General features: G+C 31.7%; 1 protein-coding gene across 1 annotated transcript in view; it reads right to left on the reverse strand.

Moving 5' to 3' along the window:
• The window catches only part of LOC118193437 (uncharacterized), a 421,049-nt gene that overhangs the window by 295,257 nt on the left and 108,284 nt on the right, over positions 1 to 17,508 (reverse strand). Inside the window, exon 8 of the mRNA XM_085812477.1 lies at positions 16,873 to 16,929. Coding sequence (XP_085668603.1) covers positions 16,873 to 16,929 — 57 coding nt within the window. The remainder of the gene's footprint in view (positions 1 to 16,872; positions 16,930 to 17,508) is intronic.

Raw genomic sequence — 17,508 nt, forward strand, 5'->3', positions numbered from 1 at the left:
GCTTGCCTTTTCGGTGTTAAAATTTGCTCGGCAGGCTCTGCATATATACACAAAAACACAAAGACACGCAGAAACCGAAGCATATTTTTTGTTGTCTAAAACGCAACTTAGACACTAGAGTGCAAGGTTAACGCTGATCTTCTAACGACATGTTGACAGGAAATCAACGGAACTTCCATTTATTTTCGGAAAGAGAGATAGGGCTTTTGACACAAAATCTTTCTGAAGACTCCCTCTTAGTTTTCGAAAAATTCAGTTCCCAATAAGACTTAAAGCAGGATTCATAATTTGTTTTTCTTTCTTCTTCCTTTTGTTATCATTTTTATCCACATGGTGTTTTTGGACTTCTTACCAGCTTCAACTGAGATAATCTAGAAGTTTATAAGCTTTTAGAACGGCAAACTTTCGCACTTTTTTCTTCTTTTTCTCAAATTACTATGTGTTATTAAAAACAAAGGTCAAATCAATATCTTCCTAATTTGATTTAAAAAAATGGTTTAATATACAGCTTGAGTAATTCTTTCAGAAATAAATAACATGATTTTTTTAAACTTTAATGTAAAAGACTGCAAAAGATTATTCTTTAAATATGATATGATAATAATGATAATTTTCAAATGCCCCGTAATACTAAGCAATGCTGCTTTTAAACGTTTTCAATTAAAAATTATTTATAAATTGTAAACGCTCACAACCATTTGAATGGCTTGGGCCGCAGAACACTGGTAATTATACCCTAAGTTCCTCGGTTATCAAGGACCAAAACTGCCTCTGCATACATCATGTCAATACAGTCTGGTTTTCCTCAAAAAGCCTTTCACACAGGGACGCCTCAGTAGACTGCGACACTGAATTAACCAAAGTACTTTCTTTTTTTATCTTTACGAACCTTATCAGCAATCATTAATGTAACTTTACTTTATGGAATAGAATTGTAAGAAAAAGACAATTTTCAAATTTTTCGATTGGCATTAAAATCAGGTAATAAACTGAGGATTTCAGTCTCATATCTCAGATTACGAATGCACAATTGTCTTTGTACAAGAGGGGGGCACTTAAAACCTATCGATTCAAAAGTCCTATCGAAAAGTCGCTGGTAAATGGAAGAGAGATTTTTGGATTTCTAGCAAACGTGTCTGAGAGATACTAATAAATTAGATTTCTTCTTAAAAATAAGTACTGCAGAGTAAAAGTACTGTAAAGGTACTGCAGCACCTTTATGAACTAATCTCAACGAAAAAGTAAAAAATTATGTAAATGAAAAACAAAAGGTTTTTCACGCTTTCACTGAGCTCGCAGTCTAGCAGTCTGCTATTGCACTCACTCCTGCTAACCCATTTCCTTTTGTCCTTTTAGCTTTATTATTATGCATCATTTACATCATATACAATTCAACAGCAAATGTACAAAAATTTTAAAAGCAACTTAGCAGCATATGTTTAGAATTCCTGATGATGTGTTAAGTGTCGGCATACATTTTTCTGCTTTTTTCAGTCTTTTCTCAGTTTATTATATCAATGTTCAGATTTCATATTCAGATTTTTTTTAGCCCAAAGGAGCGTTAGCTCAGAAGGGCTCTATTAGTCTCGCAACGGTGTTTTGCGTTCAATCACTGTAAAAGGCTGAATCACTTTTCAAAATGTTGCCACAGAATATTATAACCCTGTATTATTTTAAAAGAAATGACATAACGGAGAATCTGCATCAACGTAAGAATGTTTCTCGCATTGTGAAAATACGAGCCATCTAATTTGAATAACAATCCTTCACCCAAATGGCACATGGAAGCCCGAATTTTGAATTTAAGAATTTGTTTTATCTGTTTCACATTTTGTAAAACTTAAGTAATTTTTGATTAACAAATTCAACGATTTCAAAGCGAACAATGGTCAAAATCATTTTTATATCCAGCCCGCGAGACTGTCTATCGGAAATTCTTAAGATATGCTATTTTTAAATATTTTGTGATATTGCTGTTGAATTGAATTTTATGTGGTTTAAGTGCAAAGAACATGATATTTAATAAATAAAGATAACATACAAAACGTCAAAACAATGCCCCTTTGGGCGTAATATTTTAGTCTTTTTATTATTAAATATAACGTTTAACTCTGTTTATGAAATACCACGTTATTGGCACTTATACTATTTAACGTTTTACAAAACGCTTAAAAAAACTCCCCCTTGGGCATAATATCAAATCTGAAAGCTTTCAGATGTTATTTTATTTCATTTTATTTTAGTCTTTTTATTATTAACATTTTGTGTGTTAGCTCTATTTATTAAATATCAAGTTCTTGGCACTTATACTACATAAAATTTAATTCAACAGCAAACTCCCAATATATTTAAAAATAGCATATCTTTGGTGTTTTAAAGTTTTATAAACCATGAAATATAGATTCCGAAATTCAAAATTCAGGTTTCTAGGTGTACATGTTCGGCTGAAGGACTACGTTATTCAAAATTTGATGGCTCTAGGTACCATCGTCGTCTCACAATGCGAGGAACATACGTATATACACGAAGATTCTTCATTATTTATTATAGAAGCGATTATTATAGGACAATAATATTTGGTGGCAAAAATTTGACAAATCATTCGCCGTTTATAGTGAACCGATGTAAAATCATAGATTAATATCTCTTTTTGAGTTAAAGTTGCTGTGAAATGGAGCACCCGCTATTTGTAGTTCTAGCGTGTTTAAAAATAACAGTAGCGTATAGCGTATAACTATTTAGTAGGTTATCATTATTTTCCCACCATTGTTAATCAGATGGGTTAACCTTCTGTTTATTGCGCACTCATAATCATTGTAAACACAGTATGTGTTAATGTGTTTAAGTACACCCCCATACGCCAACGTTTCGCTACTGCATATAACTAGTTCTACTCCTTTACTATTACAAACTTAACGCATATAACTTTGCAAACGACTAAACAATAGTCAATACGTATTTACGACCAATCAGTTGCATTAACAACTCAACTACCAGACGATTTATGAGATGCTCCGTACCAAATAACAAAAACGGAAAATAAAAAATGTGCACAATGAACATATTTAAAGTTAGAATATCCATTCTCCGTTACTATAAATACGAGATTCAATGTGCACCAAAACTGCTGGAATTCAAAAGATATCATTTTCATAAACTTTTAACATGAAAAGTAACTTTATCCTTATATCGGCATTTTTTTTTTTTTTTTTTTTTTTTTTTTTTTTTACGTGGAGGCCGTTAATAGGGGGAAAAACAATGCAGAGAAAGTTTAAAACAAGTCGACCGATTTTTAAAAATCTAAGTTGCAAATCTAATCTGATACCTCGGGATCGTGATGTGGTTTTAAAACTTAGATTCACGTTTGAAACTCGTTTCGACTGATCTCAAACCAGATTTCGAATCACATGTATGTGAACAGGTTACTAAAATAGTGAAATTAAAAGGTAGTTCATATTCAGCGGTTAAATAGAGCAATGGCTTCATACACTGAGGATATTCGAGCTGCATATATGTATGTATTAAAATAGAGAATAACGTTTCTAGAGTTAAATGATCTGTTATTTGACTGAAATGTGGAATTTTTAAGCCATTGAGGGAATTTAGGGGGGATTTATAGATTTAACTGACATGCATTTATAATATTTATTGTTTATTGTTGGGATTTGGAATATTATAAATAAGATTTTTTTAATAAGTTTAAAATACCAAGTTATGAATTTTAAATCGCTGCGTTTTAATAATTACAGAATTCTTTTAGGCGTTATTACCATTTCGGGCAAAGCGAGCACGTATGCTAAAATCAAAGTCGAGCAAAAACTGAAGTTGCTGCTTATTTATGAGGCATACATTCCTGTATAAAAGATTGATTATTTGTAGGCTTTAATCTAATTTTTGATAATTATGTATCTTTCACTTTTGATAACTTTTCCAAATTTTGTGATGTTACATGTCACTTCATTTGTAAGATTTGTGTAAAAACATGCTCAAATAAATATTTAAGGAGGACTTATTTCACGGCTTCAGATTTGTATACTTAATATAGCTCTACCTATTAATCTATATATTCTTAATATGCAGACAAAACAACTGTAATAAATATTGCTTTACCACACATCTTTTGAACATTTTGTTGGAGACTTACAGTTACTTACTGGTTACGAAATGGTTCAAATAACTGACTTCCTGTAACTATTCTGATCACGTGACACGTATCATAAAAGACTTCAAAGCTTGAATTTTTATCCTTGCCTTCTGTACAGAAAGATCTCATAATAGTAATTATACTAATAAATTGCATACTCACTCCTACTAATGAAAACAACTATGAGGCTCCGTATTAAGTGGGCCTCAAAACGTCCTTCACAAAGGCATCCGTCTTCTTAGGCAAATAGCCTTCGTGGTTTTTCCATATTCAAATAACCTAATCTAGCCGCAATAGGCGGGAGAAGAAGTTCGACAAAAAAATTAGTCCCATTTTTAGAATTCCGTAATCTTAGGCCTTGTCAGCCAGTCCTGGGAAGGCGAGGTTTCTATATTTTTTAAGGGGTAGAAGGATAGGAACCGGAAATGGTCGAACTTTAGTCATTCTCCGCCTAGCCTACCGAAAAGGATCTAAGCTAAAAACCCGGTTCGTGTGAATTTCTTCTCTTAATCGAGATCCTCTGAGTGCATCTCAGCAAACACAATAAGTTACTAAAAGAGATCATAAAGAGCTTATAAAGTATTTCTCCTGCCTCCTTAGCATCCCTTCGCGGTGCAATGGTCAGCACGCTCGGTGCGTATCGAGAGGTCCGTGGTTCGAGTCCCAGTGAGGGCATTGCTCATTTTTCACATCTTGCGCATCCTACAAGCTAATTAAAGCAAATCGCTCTTAAACGTAAATACGTAAATTAAGAAATAAAACAGATTCTAAAGTATACAAAACTAGTATCTGATAATGTTCAAATTATATAGCTAGATGATTAATTAATTGATTACGATAATGAACCTATGCGCTTTCTTGATGAACTTTGTAAGAAATTGGCTGCTATTCCCATTATATATGAGGAAAACCACGAAAACACCAGATATTCGTATGGAAGCCACTCGTAGGGAGTTAAGCTCAAGCAAAATTATATCACAGCTTAAATTATTTTCATTCGATAAAGTAACACAGCGAGCATTTCATTTTATGATCATAAATAAATAGAATTATATCGAATAAAAAAATTCGTATTTTAATATTCCTAACAGCAAATTTAAACATTCACTTTTCTGACGAAAAACATCATTTACAAATTCGCATTCAGAAATAAGCACAGTCAATATTGAATCACGAACGCTTTCAACACAGGAGCAAGTTTTCCGGATGAAAAATGTCTCGGATGATGAACGAATGCCTCGAGACGCGAACTAGCAAACGGCAGTATAATGCAGTGGAAGGTCACGTGATGTAAGAGCTTCGCGTGGAGTGACGTCAGAACAGATTCCCTAACATCTGCGCATTAACAACGTAGATCGACAAAGCGGCGAGATTGCCATTTGCTGCGTGGCTTTCATTTTGCATGTTTATGGCGTGTCGTTTGAATTTAACGCTGTATTGTGATTTGCGTTCGTAATGCAAATTATTAAATAAGATACCATGCCGCCAAAGAAGGATAATGATAGAAGCAAAATGAAAAGAAAAATGACCAGAATCATGATAGAGGTCAAGAAAGAAATCATAGACAAACACGAAAATGGCGTTCGTGTCTCTGATCTTGCTGCTCAGTTTAAAATGGCAAAATCAACTATCTGCACTATTCTGAAAAATAAAGAAACAATTAAGAAAGCTAATGTCGCAAGAGGGGTAACAGTTCTTACTAAACAAAGAACACAGACGATTGAAGAAGTGGAGAAATTGCTGCTCATTTGGGTCAACGAGCAAATGGCAGCTGGTAACATTGTTTCTGAAGGCATCATCTGTCAAAAAGCAAGGCTACTGCATGATGACCTGGTCAAAAAATACCCTGCCACGAGTGCCGATACTTATGTTTTCAAAGCCAGCAGAGGGTGGTTTGAGAATTTTAAGAAAAGAAGTGGCTTGTACAGCATGGTTAGGCATAGAAAAGCCGCGAGTGCGAACCAAAATGCTTTTGAAGATTTTGTGCCAGATTTTAATGACTATTTGAAAACTGAGTTATTTCTTCCCCAGGAAGAATTCAGCTGTGAAAAAATTAGCAATAAAGAAGTGGAAGAGTTTCCAGAAGACCATAAAGATGAGTTCAGAAAGGAAGAACTTGAACAACTTCCGAAGCTGCAACAAAAAGAGACTGTGAACGAAATATCTTCAGAGAAAGAAGAAGAAAGGAAGGATATTCCTAGTTATTTGATACATGAAATTTGTGCAAAATGGGAAGACGTGCGGAATTTCATAGAAAGTTATCATCCTGATAAAGCAATAGCAAGGCACAGCGTAAATATTTTCGATGATAATGCCATGTCTTATTTTAGGAACATATTAAAACGTAGAGAAAAACAAATCGCATTGGATACATTAGAAGGACAAAAGTCAAAAGATTCTGAAGTAGAGGCGAGCAGTGTTAAAAGACAGAGAAAGGGGAAAAAACCGAGAAAACTTGTACCTGCCTTATAGTTTTATGGAACAGTTCATGGATTTCTGCTTTCAAACCATAACCATCTTGCATCTTCACAGTTTCCTGTTTACGCGATGAAATTTCCTTCCTATAGATATGGTAAAATTTAATTAAGTTTTACTATTTTTTGCATGTTTAGTATTGCGTTTATATTGTATATGTTTCTAAATTTAATGAATTCCGATGGTTTTGCTATGAACTTGTGTATAGATCATTCTTTTATAAGCAATAATCAGTATGAAGTCAATACATTTTACATTAATTCCCATGGGGAAAATTGCTTCGATTTACGAACATCTAGTGAGATGAACCATCTTCAGGAACGAATTATGTTCATGAAACGAGGTTTCATTGTATATGGTTCTCGAAACTTTATTAATGATATATCAGGTAACCATAAATGCATAAGGATGGACTGGAACTATCTAATTTCTTTGCGTGACCAAATAATTTATGAAAAAATTTATTTTTTACTGTCAACCTTTTTCCTTACGAAGCAATATCAAATAAGTTCCGTATGTATGTATATAATTTTTATCAAAAGGCGTCTTGTAATTAAAATGGTTCCAATCTGAATATCTTATTTTATTTGATACGTTGCTTAGTTCAAACCACATATCTACGGCCAGTACATGAGGTATTTAGTTTGCAGTATTTTTGAAACACTCTGTATAAGTAATAAATTACATTTCGAACATTATATACGGCGGACATAATCCGTTGTATATTCTACATAGTAATTCTCAGAAAATAAACTTCTGCTTTATAGATTAATCGCTACTTTATAAATGAGTCTCATATTGCAACGTTAACATTACGAAGTATGTGATGCGCGTATTAGTATAAATAAACTAACGATTAAAGATACTATATAATGATTAAGTAACTTATACAAATGCAGCTAAATAGAATCAGAATTAAAGATATAATTATTCCTTAATGTTCAGCTATGTTATTGAGATTAGGAAAATCTATAACTCTTTTCGAGATGCTACATTACGCAGTTATCATCCGTGCAGCCTGGAAAATGCTACTATTTCGGGAGACATCAGATCTTTCATTTATCAACCATTTAACCATATGCTAGTTATATGTTAGTTCTCAGAGCTGTGGTCATTCGATATTTTATAAGACTTTAAATTTATCTTTCAAATTAAAACAGCACATTACTCAACTAAATGAGGGACTTAAATACATACTTATTATACAATTATATTGCATACATATATACATACTTATTATACAAGTAAATTGTATACATATATATACATACTTATTATAAAGTTTTACTGTACATTTATGTACATACTTATTATGCAATTATGTACTGTATACAGAGGAATTGCCTTGCTTTGACTACGTAATTTACGTAACTGTAGATTTGCTATTTAAACGTATATTTTGCTTTTAAGTAATATCTCTAACTAATATAATTCGAAAAATATCTAGTTGATATGATTTACAATAAATCTAATTAATTATAAGCCTTCATAAACATTTGCTGTATTGCTGAAAATAATTAAAGATATTTATAATTTAATATGGCGCAGAATAACCGTTAGCCTGCGGCTTAACGACGAATTTTGTTTTGCAGTATTGTTATCTTAACTCTTTCTAACTTTATCCATTCTTACGAAATATTTATGAAGTTTTATCGTTCGAATTTCCTCCTACACAGCAGTTTTTCTCAAACTTTTTATTCTGGAGAAACTTTTGAACTATTTTTCACGTCTTTTGAATTTTCGCGTAAAAATACTATGTCTGCAGCTAAAAGTATTTTATTAGTAATCCGTAATTGTAGATGTAATAAGAAAAAGAAGCAGCTTAACACTAGACTTTGAGTGTCGATATTTTATTGTAAATCTGTCCATTTTATCCAGCATTATTAGCCTATATTTTACACATTTTAGCTTTTTAGCAAAGAAACATTCTTCCGTTCATTTTGAACTCAAATTAGTAATTTCTTAAAATTTCATTACCATTCGAACATATTATAAATTTTTTGAATACATGTATGATTAAATCTTGGTTAACGATTTGGCTCAGAAAAACGAATTAGTCGTAATAGATCAACAGTATCTTAAATCTTGGTTAACGATTTGGCTCAGAAAAACGAATTAGTCGTAATAGATCAACAGTATCTTAAATCTTGGTTAACGATTTGGCTCAGAAAAACGAATTAGTCGTAATAGATCAACAGTATCTTAAATCTTGGTTAACGATTTGGCTCAGAAAAACGAATTAGTCGTAATAGATCAACAGTATCTTAAATCTTGGTTAACGATTTGGCTCAGAAAAACGAATTAGTCGTAATAGATCAACAGTATCTTAAATCTTGGTTAACGATTTGGCTCAGAAAAACGAATTAGTCGTAATAGATCAACAGTATCTTAAATCTTGGTTAACGATTTGGCTCAGAAAAACGAATTAGTCGTAATAGATCAACAGTATCTTAAATCTTGGTTAACGATTTGGCTCAGAAAAACGAATTAGTCGTAATAGATCAACAGTATCTTAAATCTTGGTTAACGATTTGGCTCAGAAAAACGAATTAGTCGTAATAGATCAACAGTATCTTAAATCTTGGTTAACGATTTGGCTCAGAAAAACGAATTAGTCGTAATAGATCAACAGTATCTTAAATCTTGGTTAACGATTTGGCTCAGAAAAACGAATTAGTCGTAATAGATCAACAGTATCTTAAATCTTGGTTAACGATTTGGCTCAGAAAAACGAATTAGTCGTAATAGATCAACAGTATCTTAAATCTTGGTTAACGATTTGGCTCAGAAAAACGAATTAGTCGTAATAGATCAACAGTATCTTAAATCTTGGTTAACGATTTGGCTCAGAAAAACGAATTAGTCGTAATAGATCAACAGTATCTTAAATCTTGGTTAACGATTTGGCTCAGAAAAACGAATTAGTCGTAATAGATCAACAGTATCTTAAATCTTGGTTAACGATTTGGCTCAGAAAAACGAATTAGTCGTAATAGATCAACAGTATCTTAAATCTTGGTTAACGATTTGGCTCAGAAAAACGAATTAGTCGTAATAGATCAACAGTATCTTAAATCTTGGTTAACGATTTGGCTCAGAAAAACGAATTAGTCGTAATAGATCAACAGTATCTTAAATCTTGGTTAACGATTTGGCTCAGAAAAACGAATTAGTCGTAATAGATCAACAGTATCTTAAATCTTGGTTAACGATTTGGCTCAGAAAAACGAATTAGTCGTAATAGATCAACAGTATCTTAAATCTTGGTTAACGATTTGGCTCAGAAAAACGAATTAGTCGTAATAGATCAACAGTATCTTAAATCTTGGTTAACGATTTGGCTCAGAAAAACGAATTAGTCGTAATAGATCAACAGTATCTTAAATCTTGGTTAACGATTTGGCTCAGAAAAACGAATTAGTCGTAATAGATCAACAGTATCTTAAATCTTGGTTAACGATTTGGCTCAGAAAAACGAATTAGTCGTAATAGATCAACAGTATCTTAAATCTTGGTTAACGATTTGGCTCAGAAAAACGAATTAGTCGTAATAGATCAACAGTATCTTAAATCTTGGTTAACGATTTGGCTCAGAAAAACGAATTAGTCGTAATAGATCAACAGTATCTTAAATCTTGGTTAACGATTTGGCTCAGAAAAACGAATTAGTCGTAATAGATCAACAGTATGTACGTTTTTCGAAAGCAAGAAACATAAAAAATCAATTATGCTGTTGCTGCGTTTCGCACCATGAATCTTCCACTTGCTGGCTAACTACTTACACCCTAAGAGCATATACGGGATAATTCCTCATATTCTTCCCCCTTCTCAATTAAAGGACGACAGGATAGGGGCATCACACCCACTTAACCAAAATGATGAGCTGCAGGTCACCACACTCATTGTTCGGGAGCCACTTTCGAAACTGTCTGAATTTTTGAGTTCAGGAAACACGAGAAACCAACTGTACTGTCGTCTGGATTTGCACCATATATTCTCCAGCTGCTGGCTAGACGAGCATGCCATAATTCCTTGCAAATATAATACTACTTATAAAAAATTATCGAACCGTATGAATATTAAAAATTGTTCATACTTTTTAAAATATTTTTTTATAATTTATATTACTCTTTAAATTGTTGAATTACAAAAAATTCACATAAAATGGTATGAAATAATATAACAAAAACAAAAATTTAAATGCTTATTAAAAAATTGCGGTAGCATTGAAAATGTTTCACGAAGCCTTTACCTCTATTTGAATTTAATCGAAGAACGCTGTCGGGAATTGAATAATCGTTAATAATAATCTGTGAACTATAGTATTAGCAAGATAAAGAATGATATGCTGCTAATTTAGTTTTAAGTTAAGTTTCGAAACAGAAACAGTCATTTTTACTAAATTGGTTCATAACATGCACATATTATGAATAGCTAACTGTGGAAACAAATTTTTAGTCTACAAAATCTTTGAAAAATTTTACTAAAAATTATCCAGTACAATAATCGACAAAAGAAACACCAAATATTTTAGACAGCTTTAATAACTAAACAGTTAAAAAAATCCATAAAATTAAAACAATGCTAATGAAATCGTTTCAGATCAGCAGAAAAAGAACAACAATTCTTTTGCGGGTTTAATGAACGAGAAATGAAGATAAACTGAACAACTTTTTACTGTTTCTTTTCCTTTTCGCTTCTTAACTGTAACCGATAACAGTTGATCGTGACCTACATGAGCATATCAGTCATTGTCACTCAGACGCCAATCAATAAAATAACGATTATTATTTGTTTTCATCATCGATCATGTCACAGATTTAGATGCTACTTCTTAAAACAGAAATCAGTTGTATTTCATGCATCATCGAATGTTTGTTTTACTCACATAAAATAGGTGTATAGATGCATAACAATCCACTTTAGATTTCGCGGGTGTTTAAAAATACTGCTTTAAGCGAGCAGAAAATGATTACCTATGCAAAAATGAAAGTTACATGTATAGTGTTTTTACAGAAAATATTTTAAGATTTATTCTTCTGAATTTAGTATTCTATTTAGCAAATGGCTTGGCTAACAAGCCATTTGCTAAATAGAATACTAAATTCTAAATAAAAAAATAACAAGCATCTAGTGATCGAATACTGATCACTTGCAAATGTTTGTAACATTTGTAGATCGCATAAATTTCTGTTCTAAATTTGACTCTAAAGAAACTAAGCCTGCTTTTCACCACTCCATTTTCGCTCCATCTCCAGGTGTACTAATAATGATATATTTAATATTCATTCAGGAAACCTAAAACGATAGCTTGTTGTTATCAAAAGATAGAACTTAGTCAAATTTAATCTTTTAAATTGTGAAGGAAAAAAAAGTGACAACATAAATGTTTCATTACCTACTTAAAAGTTCTAAAGCACTTCAAAAAAAAAAAAAAAAAAAAAAAAAAAAAATCGGAAAGCTTGCAGATTTTACAATGGGGCGTTTTTTTAACGTTTTGTGTGTTTTACCTTAATTTATTAAATAGTATCATATTCTTCGCAATTAAACCATAAAATTCAGTTCTTCAGCAATATCGCAAAATAATTTTAAAATGAGCATATCTTTAGAATTTCCGATACAGTCTCGCGCGTTGGAGATAAAAATGTTTTTTTCCCCTCCTTCCCCATGCAGTATTGTCATTGCTCGGTTTGAAATCGTTGACTTTGTTAATCCAAAATTCTTTAAAGTGAAACAAAATATGAAATCGATAATAAAACAAATTCGAAATTAGGGCTTCCAGATGCCCATATTCAGTGGAAGATTTCGTTATTTAAAATTCGATGGCTCTAGGTACCATTGTTTTATCACAATGCGAGAAACATACATATATTTATGGAGATTCTTCATTATTTAATTTCTTTAAATATAACACAGGGTGATAACATTTGGTGGCAACAGTTTGAAAAGTGAGTCAACGCAGAAAGTGGATCGACGCAAAATGCCAAAACGAAATTAATAATGCCTTCTGGGCAAATTGCCCCTTTGGACTAAAAAGCTTCGTAATTTGAAGCTATTCCAATTCAGTAACATATTATACAACAATATTACTGAATGTTACATTCAGTAACATTCAGTAACATATTATACAAAATTTACGAAATTTTTATTCTCATTAAATTCCATATAAAATGAATACTTCTTCTCATACCTCTCGCAAATTTTTTTTGCTCCTGAAGAAAAATGATCTATATCTGATTTCCATCGAACCCGAAAGCGATTTATTCAAATCTATGCTAATCTAGTTTTGTTTTACAAAAATTTCTTGGGCTCTAGTGTAGAATTGGGTGCCCCTTCAATCAGCGATAAATTTTTTTTTTTTTTTTTTTTTTTTTTAATTTTGGCGATGAAACCTGATTTTTGGTTACCATAAAAGTTTTAACTTTGTTTTAGCTTCCTGATTTTTGTTTAATGAAAATAGATTGATGTGTACATGAACAATTTAGGGCAGTGTGCAATGCCTAGTTTGTGCAATTCTGGGATGTTTTCTTAAGTGAAAACAGATCAATGTGTACATGGACACAGAGTTTGTGCAATTCTTTGACTTTTTATTTTGGTTTTGCGTAGCGGCCAGCTTGAAACTGTGCCTTCCTGGCACCGATCTTGGCGTCAAAAAAGAATCGCCGAAAAACAAGGGGCACCCAATTGTAAACATTTACCATTTCTTGAACTGTGTAAGAAACCGAATTCCATACCTGTGTACATAAAATATAAATCCCACTTTTCCCAAAAAACACTAAAACCGTATTTTGATGTTAGAAACGTCTATAGTTTACATTTTTCATTTCCATTACATTATGCTACATTAAACTATCCAGTGTTTAACACCGATATGGCCTGAAAAATTCCCTAACTCAAAATACTCTATTGCTGTAGCATACAATATTTAAGGATCTATAAACTTATAGATTTAAAAGCAGTATACATATTTCTTAAAAGTGAACTTCTTTTACTTTATTTTACTTTCTTTTACAAAATATGCACTTGAATTGCACTTGTAATCATTTTTATAATATGTCCCTTATAATACTTTGTAATATGTCACTTAAATTGACACAATTTATAATATATCTAATTAATAGTATAACCATTGCTGTAGTTAAAAAAATAAAAGAAAGAAAGAAAAATGAGACAAATCTAACGTTATATCTGGTGCTCCGTTTTTTAAACGGATTACTGCTAAATTAAGAAAAATTTAAGAGCTTATATTGTAAAATGTTTACTTCTCTCTTACTGCAGTTTGCGGCTATCATATTTCCGCGAGTGCTTTTAGACTGCATACTGCGCTGGATTGTGGATTCTTATTTTTTCTGTGCAGTTACCATGCTGACTGTGGTATTGGGAAAAACTGTAAAGCTGTTTTTTTTTTTTCCCAATTTTCTTTTTGTACAAGTTGTAAACCTTGGTTTAATATTTTATTTATTGTTGCTGCAAATGCATTTTAAACGTTTGCAACTGATTTTTATGTCAGTGGATTTTTTTCTTGTTACCAAAGATTTAATTTTAGAAACATTAGAAACTGTACGCACTTTTTTCGAGTATTCGTTTTGGAGTCTTCCTTCCAAGTAGAAGTAATGATTGATTTTTCTCTTTCCGATTAATAATGTTTTTTACTTTGTCCTTCTATATTTTAATACCATGCATTTCACGAAGCTTATGAATTACAGCATATTAATATTTTTTTCGTAAAGCGGAGGAATATATCCTTCAATCCACAATTTGTTTACATGCGACATTTTGAAAGAACAAATTTAAAAATAGCAGACGATATTTCTCATTTCAGATATTATTAAGCTGGTGCCAAAAATTGTTATTCCAAAATATTTTTTTTTTTTTGAAATTTTTTATCGAAACCGTTCTAAAAATATATGAACACCCCCACCCATAGTGGGTTGGGTAATGTAAATGAGTTTCACTGTATTCAGTAAATAAAGTTTAGCAGAATAATTCCTGTTCATACTCGAAGGTCATTTGTAACTTTATCTTTATATTTTCTTTGCAACTGAAAAGTTCTATATAATATTAAATGTTTATTTACACAGTTGCTATTCTGTTTGTCAAAGTGAATATGATTTCAAATTTCGCAAAAAAAAAAAAAAAAAAAAAAAACTTAAGTAAGCATTACGAATATTTTATCAAAAAGCTGTTTAAAATAGAAGTGTACTATAAATAAATTTTGTTTTTCCTTTTTTTAATACTTTTTTGTAAATCTTATTAGTTTCTGGTTAATTGTTTCAAGACTTAATAGGAAAAGGGAATGATACGTAACTATTTTTTGATTAGAACATTCTGAAAGTAAAAGAAATGTAAATGAAAAAATAATTCCTGGTAAATGGCTACAGCCCACGCACGCTACGCTTGTTGCCAAATCGAAGTTTTAAAAGGTTAAAAGAGAAATGGAGACAACTCAGTTTCCATGGAGCGTCGGCCGGATATCCGGCGTTCATCGAAGGAATCGAAGCGGAAAATTAGGAAGAAGAGTCCAAAGGAGGAATCTCATTTTAAAAACTGTCATTCAATTGTCGCTCAAGTCAAACAAAACACTTGGTCTGGAACAGAATTTGAATTTTGACTTCGTATTATGTGCTCCATTTTTCACAATTTTCTTTATTTTGCCTGCAATTCTAACTACCCTAGCATGAAATACAATTTTGCGGACCTCAGTTTATTAGGAAACTATTCCTAAATAAACTGCAATTTCAACTGTAAAGTACTGTTGATATATAGACTGCATATGCATTCGGTATTTTTTCCCCCGCCCATGAAATGTCAATTGAAATAGAATATTATTCATTAGAGAAAACTGTTTAGGTAAACCCAAAAATTTTCACTGACTTCTGATGTGTTTTACACACTATGTGTATTAAGAACATATTCAGCTTTCTAGGTCCATCAAAGTATGAATGTCCGAGGTACTGTGTTATGTTTCTGCAATAGATTCCCTCTCCCGGGCGATACTAATAACAGCTTCAAGTTTAATAATAGTCTCTTGCCATTAAAAGTAATTGCAGCACCTAACAATTTCTTTCTGAAGCCGAGAGAAGGAATTAGGCAGAAGTAAGCCTCCTTTTAAGAAATCAGATTTTGTGTTACGATTTACAAATTTTTGAAGTCTACATACGGAACATTTTAAATGATAATTAAAGCAAAATTGAACTGTATAATAAGGCCTTAGTCGGATCAAATAGAATATAAATGTGGCAGCTCCAGCCATTAATAGCCTTTAATAAGGTGCCATACAGGATGATCATAAAAAAAAACTTCCCCTAGCAGTATGGTTACCTCTAGCAGCCTAACTGTATGAACTCCTAGCAGCCTATACGCTCAACTAGTCGAAATGGAATTCTACACGTTGTTATTTGAAGATTAAGTTCTAGAGATTATGATGATTCAAAACAATAGTGCTCTCACGATTACGATTACAGTGAAAAGATTTCAAATTTTCGAATGGCAACACTCACTTTGTTCCAGCATATGAAAAACCCTAAATAGCGTTGGAGCGATACACATATGACGAAAATTGCCGGCGTAAAGCGTTTGCAAAGAACATCGTTGTAAAGGATCAACAACAATAACAACACAAGGAGGAGGGACTTTTATTGGAATTTACAAGCTTTAAAGGAGCCCACTTTTGCAGACGATAACATTGTATCTGGAGCGGGAAAATATTTTCATCTGACTTTCTGTTAAAGAAGGTTATTTATGTGGTAATAAAAATAATCTGAACAAATTTGCTACAAAATAACTGGTATTTGTTTGAAAATTTCTAAATTTACTCTTAAATGAAAAGAAATTCATCACAGAGATTTTTCATTTAAAAATGTGGATAACAGTGATGTTTTATAGAAATTTAAATGATTTTTGAAAGCACTTCTGAAATGAAGGAAATCAGTATAATACATTCTTAATTGCTTAGTACCTTTTTAGAGAAGTTAAACTCCATATAATAAATAAAAATTAAAAGTGTTTTGGAGAGAATGGTAAGACATTTTACATCCGTTACAAAATAAAAATACTTCTTTAGTAATAATAAAAGAAAGATTTCTTAAACTCTCAAGAAGATTCATTTTTAATAGTTAATTGGCAGTCATATTCAACAGTATTTTCCTTAAAAGTCTGAGTTTATTGCAGTTAATTTCTGCCTTCTAAGTGAATTTCGAAAGCATTTATACCTTAGTCTCAAAATAAAGATATACATATGTATAAAAACCTACCTCTATTTTTTCCAGGACAGTAATATCATTAATTTTTTCTACTTCTTTCGGTTGTATCTGTAAAAATAAAAATACAGAAATTTAATTATTGAAAGAAGGAACACAAAAGCAGTTAATAAGAATTTTATGTTTACTTTAACTAAAGCAAGATAAAAGTGTTAATACTTTCGCTAGCTTTACTTAATAACAAACGTGTGTTTCAATTCTGAATAATAATTTTTAGTCCATTTGATCTACATAAAATTCCCTAAAAGGAGATTTTTCCAATACATAATTATTTAGTGTTAAGTAATAATAATAAATAAATAAAATAAAGTTTTATTCAAAACTCATAGTATAATTTACAGTCTAAAAGCAGAAAAATAATTCATTCATATAGTTTTAACAGGAACAAAAGATTAAATTATTCTCTTGAAAAAAAGTCACCTACAATTTTATATAACAAATAATAAAAGTGTGTGTTGCGAAATGCCCAGTGCGGTGAGATAGCTCCTCCGCAAAGCGGGGTTGCGCGATTAGGGTTACCAGAAAGCGGCAGAAAAAGACGATTTGCCAGATTTGGTACGAAATCGGCCACTTCGCGACATTTGGCGAAAATTGGTGTTATGCCATAGATGGAGCGAGAACATCCTAGAA

Source organism: Stegodyphus dumicola, chromosome 3, assembly GCF_044657685.1.
Source record: "Stegodyphus dumicola isolate Sdum_Otavi_A_Nest chromosome 3, ASM4465768v1".
In the NCBI taxonomy this organism is placed as follows: domain Eukaryota; kingdom Metazoa; phylum Arthropoda; class Arachnida; order Araneae; family Eresidae; genus Stegodyphus; species Stegodyphus dumicola.